The sequence below is a fragment of the Gossypium hirsutum genome, chromosome A06, assembly GCF_007990345.1.
Source record: "Gossypium hirsutum isolate 1008001.06 chromosome A06, Gossypium_hirsutum_v2.1, whole genome shotgun sequence".
Lineage (NCBI taxonomy): Eukaryota > Viridiplantae > Streptophyta > Magnoliopsida > Malvales > Malvaceae > Gossypium > Gossypium hirsutum.
This window is the reverse complement of record NC_053429.1, coordinates 116079550-116086158: the sequence shown is the minus strand read 5'-3', so window position 1 is coordinate 116086158 and position 6609 is coordinate 116079550. Positions and strand designations below refer to the sequence as shown.

Genomic DNA, 6609 nt, shown 5'->3' with positions numbered 1-6609 from the left:
CACTCCAGCTTATTATTGTATTCCATTTGTAACTGTAAAAAACTTTAAAAAGAAAAGTTTTCAAGCGATGATAACCGTCGGATTTACTTGACCTTTAGATTTAGCATTATTCTCTGTATCCCTGCTCACGGATAATCAGAGTATCTAAGCTTCTTAAAAGCCTCCACGTCAATGGAAATCTTGTGGGCCCCATATTTACCATAAAAAACTTCATTTTATTTCAACCGTGGATTAAACCAAATCTAGGAAGTCCTTTTTTTTTTTTTAATAATTATTATCTTCCCTCGTCTCAGCGAAAAAAAAATAAAGAAAAAAAGGGAAAACGAAGAGTACCAGACTCTCGTGTTTGTAACACACTAAAACAGCATCTGTTTATTGTTCGATGCTGGCAACAAAAACCCTAATTTAATCAGCATCGATTCACGATGGGCCGCAAGCCCTAATACCTTTACCGTTTCGGCTACTTTTTCTCTGATACATGTATGGAATCAGAGAAAATCCTACTTTCCTGAGAAAACCCTAGAAAATTTTCATCTTTTTCCTAAACCAATAGCAACAGTAGCAATAGCAGCATGGCCATATCCAATGAACTAGCCCAAAAGCAACTACCGTCGATATCGGAACGGTTCAAGGCTTTATTGAAGCAACGGGAAGATGAGCTCAGGGTTTCCGGCGGTATTGCTGATGATGATGGGGCAACGCCGACTACGGAGGAGATTGTTCAGCTTTACGAGGTTGTGTTATCGGAACTAACTTTCAATTCGAAGCCCATAATTACTGATCTCACGATCATTGCCGGTGAACAGCGAGAGCACGGCGAAGGCATTGCCGATGCTATTTGCGCACGAATTATTGAGGTTAGTTAAAATTAGGTTTTCCGTTGTACCTGCCAAGTAATTTGAACATTTAAAATTTTAATTTCAAATTTATTGCTTTCAGGTTCCAGTAGAGCAAAAACTTCCTTCGTTATATCTATTAGATAGCATTGTAAAAAATATTGGCCGAGAATATGTTAGATATTTCTCTTCCCGTTTGCCAGAGGTGAGTCATTGCCAATCTTTTTGATGAAGTTCTTTTCTTTGCTATTAGCTTGATATAGGTTATCTTATTTTATTTTATTTTTCATTCTTAGGTATTTTGTGAGGCATACAGGCAAGTTAATCCTAACTTGCATCCTGCAATGCGACATCTATTTGGCACATGGTCAACAGTTTTTTCGCCTTCTGTGCTAGGTAAAATCGAGATGCAATTGCAATTTTCTCAAACGGGGAACCAACAATCTTCTGGAGTAACTTCCTTGCAGTCTTCTGAATCACCTCGTCCAACACATGGCATACATGTTAATCCTAAGTACTTGCGGCAGTTGGAACAACAGTCAGGTGCAGATAGTGTAAGCTTTCTAATGGAAAACTCTGTTCTTCACATCCTCTATTTCATTGGAATAAATGCTCTGTTCTGTAGTCTTATGCACATTCACTATTTAGGATATCATCGCAAATCATGTTCTTTTGAGAATTTGTTTGAATCAGATGTTGCTAGCAGTTATAGATCCTTCTGGACAGAATTGCTTTTGGTACTGAAGGACAGTTGCAAGCTGAATTGGATTTTGATCACCAGGGATAGGCTGGATTGAGGGGTAGAGTTGCCAGAATGTTAATGACAATTGATATATTAGGATTTCTTTCGGTTAAGTTATTTGCTGAAATTACTTGGAGCATCATTATGAGATCAGAGCTTAACACGGGCTTGTATCAAGTGAAATTACTTTAAGAAATTTGCAAATAGAAAACCAAACTCTACTGGTACAACCAGGTTATTAACTTATTATTCTGATTTTTTTGGAATACAGTGGGGAAGGTTTATGTTGTTTACGCTGTACTTGAATGTTTTTGGTGACTAAAAGACTTTTCTTTTCTGTTCCCCTTCCTTTTCCTTTCCAACTTTGTGTTGAGCCTTGTGCTTTTTTTTCTTGTTAAATTTTCTTTAGAATGTTTGACATGAACTGCATGCTTTTTTGCTAGTGATTAGGATTTTTAGCTTCCCTGACTGATAAACATGTTGAGAAATCTTTTTAAAACATCTATTTGTCATGTATGATTGCATGCATGTATTCATGCCTGCTTTGTTCAGAATGGCATCTGAATTGTGAAATGTTTTCAATCATTGCAGAATACGCAGCATGTAAGAGGCATGTCTGCTGGTCAAAAATTGTATGGTAAAAAACATACCATTGCATATGATGAATTTGATTCTGATCACACTGAGGTTCCATCCTCACATGTTGGTGTGCAAAGATTGAGCTCAACTGGAAATGTTGGCCGTACTTCTCTTGCAATTGGGGCTAATAAATCACAACTTTCTTCAGCTTCCAGAGTTTCAAGACTCTTCTCACCATCAAGGATTGGATCTGATAGACTTTTATCATCAGAAGTTGATGATCTTCCATCAGATGATTCTCCTAGAAGGTTTGCAGAGGTAGCCTCTCCATCTCGTCCTCCTGTCTTTGATTTTGGACGTGGAAGAGGAACCATCAGAGATGAAGAAACAAGGGAGTGGCCAAGGAAGCACTTTTATGGCGATTACCGTAATTGTTCTGAAAGTTCTTTAAATGCATACAAGCTTAGTAATGGAAATGAGCGCCAAACACTCAGAGCTTTAATAGATGCATATGGTAATGATAGAGGACAAGGAATGTCTAACAGCAAGCCTGTACAAGTTGAGCGGCTGGATGTAAATGGTATGGGCAATAAGGTGACTCCAAGATCATGGCAGAATACTGAAGAGGAAGAGTTTGATTGGGAAGATATGAGCCCGACATTAGCAGACCGGAGGAGCAATGAATTTTCAGTGTCATCTGTTTCCACTTTTGGAAGCATTGGAGCAAGGCCTGCTGGATTAGAATCTAATAGGAGCAGTCGCTCTAATCAAACTCAGCTGGCACTTGATGAATCTTCAACAATTCCTGAAGATACAGTCCCTTCACTGAGTGTATGCTAGTTCAACTTTTATCTGATCCCTTTGTTGTTCAAGCATCCTCTTTAGTATTAGTTCAACTCAAGTTATATTTGTACTAGGAGAAGTTTGCTTCCTTGCCCCCCCCTTTTTTCTACTTATGTAGACTGGTGGATGTTTCTAGTTTCCATCACTGTTGATATTTGCTATACCCAACCCCTAGCTTAATTTTTTGTAGTTGATTCAACAATAAAATCTTATAAATCATGAGGTTTTGTGTACTGCTGCAGCCTGTTCAAATTTCTATGCTTTTTATTTCTCTGTTGTCCAGTCCATTCTGGATTTCAGGACACTGTTTTCTTTATTAAGCGGCGTCTATCTTATGTATTTAAAACTTGTATAGTTGGTTGACTTTTCCATTTCATTATGTTTTCTGCAGTCTGGTCATGGATTAAATCAGATTCAACGTCCGCGTTATCCTCAGGATGCTTGGAGTAACTCATATCCTTTTTCCCAGTCATCACACCAGCTTCATGCCAAAGGAAGAGGAAGGGATTTCCGGACACCCTTTTCAGCTAGTGGTATATCCTCGTTAGGTGGTGACAAAAATGTCCCCCTTATTGAGAAATTGCCTGAGGGTGGTTCACAATTTGTTAGGCCTCCAGCTCTTGTTCCAAGATCTGGTTCTTCTAGCCTTGACACTGTTACTGTTGGAGCTCAACCAGCCATGTTACCTTTGACTGCTGGGGCATGGCCTCCAGTAAATGTTCTCAAATCTCAGCCGCCAACTGCACACACTAACTATTCACTGCAGCAGCATGGTAGGAGTCACTTTGATTCTTTGAATCCTATCAATGCTGCCATGAATCAGGGTCAAAACAAACATCCATATATGCCTGAACAATTTGATAATTTTGAAAGCAAGGAGCAAAGTTTGACAACGGTGCCACAATTGCCTGGACAACGCCCTGCATTGCGACAGCGAAATTCGTTGCATGGATCTTTGCAGCTACACTTTACTCCTCATGAGGCTCGAGATAGTTTTCTTTCATCTGCAACAGGACCTTTACCACCTCGCTTATTGGCACCATCCATGAATCATGGCTACTCTCCCCAAATGCATGGTGCTGGCATCAGTATGGTCCCATCTAATCCAGTACCTGTTGCACAACCTCCTTTATCAATCCCAAATATGCCAACTGGCTCATTGCATTTGCAGGGGGGAGCCATTCCACCTCTCCCTTCTGGTCCTCGTCCGGCATCTCAAATGATGCCTGCCACCCAAAATGCTGGTCCACTGCTCCCTAACCAACCTCAGGGCGGTCCATTCACTGGTTTGATTAGTTCCCTCATGGCTCAAGGTTTGATTTCATTGACAAAACCAACTCCAATACAGGTACTTATCTCGATGATGTTCTTCTGTAGTTATATCTATTTGTATTTCCTGTCCAATAAGATTGTATCACAATGAAGCAATCTATTTTGTAGGATTCTGTGGGACTTGAGTTTGATGCAGACCTCCTCAAAGTGCGACATGAGTCTGCTATAAGTGCTTTATATGCTGATCTTCCAAGGCAGTGCACAACATGTGGCCTTCGGTTCAAGTTCCAAGAGGAGCATAGTACTCACATGGATTGGCATGTGACAAGAAACCGGATGTCTAAGAACCGTAAGCAGAAACCTTCTCGGAAGTGGTTTGTAAGTGCTAGTATGTGGCTTAGTGGTGCGGAAGCTCTGGGAACTGATGCAGTTCCTGGGTTTTTACCCACTGAGGACATTGTAGAAAAGAAAGATGATGAAGAATTGGCAGTTTCTGCTGATGAAGATCAGAACTTATGTGCATTATGTGGTGAACCCTTCGATGATTTTTATAGTGATGAAACAGAGGAGTGGATGTATAGGGGGGCTGTCTACATGAATGCACCCAGTGGGTCAGTTGAAGGCATTGATAGATCGCAGTTAGGTCCCATAGTGCATGCTAAATGCAGGTCAGAGTCTAGTGTGGTTCCCCCTGAAGATTTTGTACGGTATGATGGGGTATGTATTTTTATTTTTGCCTCCAAATTGCATTGCCATTCCAATATTATCTTTAATAGACCATTCATGTTATTTCATCATCTTATTCAATTCCATTCAGTCTGAAAAGCAATTTGTGTGTTAATGTTTGGAGAGCAAAATTGTTCTGGAATTGATTTCTGATAATATTTAGATGTGAACATGGACAGAAAACTTCTGTTTTATATATTTTGACATTAAATTGTGAGAGTTCAGTCAGTTGTATGAAGGGGAGACAAGTTCATCTGTGGCTTGTTCGAATTCAGGAATACAGAATTTTGAGTTATACATCAAGATTATAAGTGCATGTAGTGGTTCTTGTTTCCTGCAATTATAGACATGTTTTTAACATTCGTATTCCCTTGCTTTTGGGAATGCTGAGAGGATGTCGTGGCAGGCTGAGTTCTATAAATATATATCTTCTTGTTTTTGTCTTATATGTTGTTCTTCTCGTGACTTGCAGGGAAATCCTGAGGACAGTAGTCAAAGAAAAAGATTGCGGAGTTAAACTTTATTAGATTGGCTTCTAAGCTTATGTATAACTTGGTTTGAGTTTCATGTTAGTCGTATGCTCTTTCTAAGTTTTATCTTAGTGCTGGTGGTTGCAGTAGCTTGGCGAGATGCCAAAACCATGTACATGTATAGTTGAACTTGTACCATGCACATTATCTTGCAGCAAAAAAGGTTACAGATTACATCGGAGCCTTTATTTTGTTGCATTCTCCTTGTTTCTTTCCTGCAAAAACGCATCCAGAGGAACCCTTTTAAACATTCCTTTATCGTGTCGCAGCTAGAATCGTTAAAATGTTATATGGGGAGTATTGGTTTCATTCGTCCACCGTGATTGTTTTGAGTTTTGACCATGTATGTAGTTCCCAAACTTGCTTTGGAGGAGTTCGCAATATTTAACTTTTGTTTTCGTTTTTGTTTTTGGTTCTTGTGGTATTATGCAGGGTCTCATGTCACCTTCAATTTGCAGATGCCGTTAGAAAGGCTCTCTTTCTGATTGAAGCAGCAACAGATTCAAATTCCCTCTCCCCTAGGTTTCGAAATTTTCATGTAACGTTTTGGCTGGGAGTTTAGATTTGGTTGATTTTGTTTCCGGAAACTGAATTGTTGAATTTTTCATAATTCCTTATAATTGAAGTTTATGTTTATTAAAATAATTGTCTCCTGCTAATACTTGTCGTACTAGCGTTTAGAGCTTTTGCTGAAGTAATACGGGAAAAAAGTTATTCGATTAAAGATTAGTGATAAAAGTGATTACAATAGTAAACCAATTAAAAATTTGATAAATGTAAGTGTACTTATCAATTACAGCACGTTTGGTTCGCTGTATTGGATTAGAGGCGTATTAGATTAGAGGTGTATTGGGATTAGAGGTGTATTGGATTAGAGGTGTAATAGCTAATCCACTGTTTGGTTGAATGTAATGGAATAGAGGCGTAATAGTAATCTTGTGTTTGGTTGAATGGAATAGAGGTGTAATAGCATAATAGAAAAAACTAAAATGACTAGAATACCCTTAGCATAAATTTGTTTTGGTAAATGATTATTGTTATTGTTATTTAAATTATAATAAGATTTTTATTATCAATAATA

The 6609-nt window shown here is 38.7% G+C and overlaps 1 protein-coding gene across 5 annotated transcripts; it reads left to right on the top strand.

Moving 5' to 3' along the window:
• The first annotated feature begins 233 nt into the window (after positions 1-233).
• LOC107961975 (polyadenylation and cleavage factor homolog 4) lies at positions 234-6170 on the top strand. Of its 5 annotated transcripts, none has more exons than XM_016898169.2 (7): positions 234-857; positions 940-1041; positions 1133-1390; positions 2170-2988; positions 3392-4348; positions 4441-4989; positions 5961-6170. In XM_016898169.2, exons 1-7 carry the CDS (start codon positions 573-575, stop codon positions 5994-5996), a joined length of 3006 nt encoding a protein of 1001 aa, XP_016753658.1. In that variant the 5' UTR covers positions 234-572; the 3' UTR covers positions 5997-6170. The 5 variants fall into 5 exon arrangements, with proteins under 5 accessions (XP_016753658.1, XP_016753657.1, XP_016753656.1 ...); XM_016898168.2 differs by having other exon boundaries at positions 5471-6170; XM_016898167.2 differs by having other exon boundaries at positions 274-857; positions 4441-6170.
• Positions 6171-6609: the final 439 nt, after the last annotated feature.

Excerpts from the sequence above, each read along its gene's own strand:
- LOC107961975 (XM_016898167.2), top strand. The coding sequence starts at position 573 with ATGGCCATATCCAATGAACTAGCCCAAAAGCAACTACCGTCGATATCG. Across the intron at positions 1,042-1,132 it reads TCTCTTCCCGTTTGCCAGAG|GTATTTTGTGAGGCATACAG; the intron begins GTGAGTCATTGC and ends TTTCATTCTTAG. Across the intron at positions 2,989-3,391 it reads ATACAGTCCCTTCACTGAGT|TCTGGTCATGGATTAAATCA; the intron begins GTATGCTAGTTC and ends TGTTTTCTGCAG.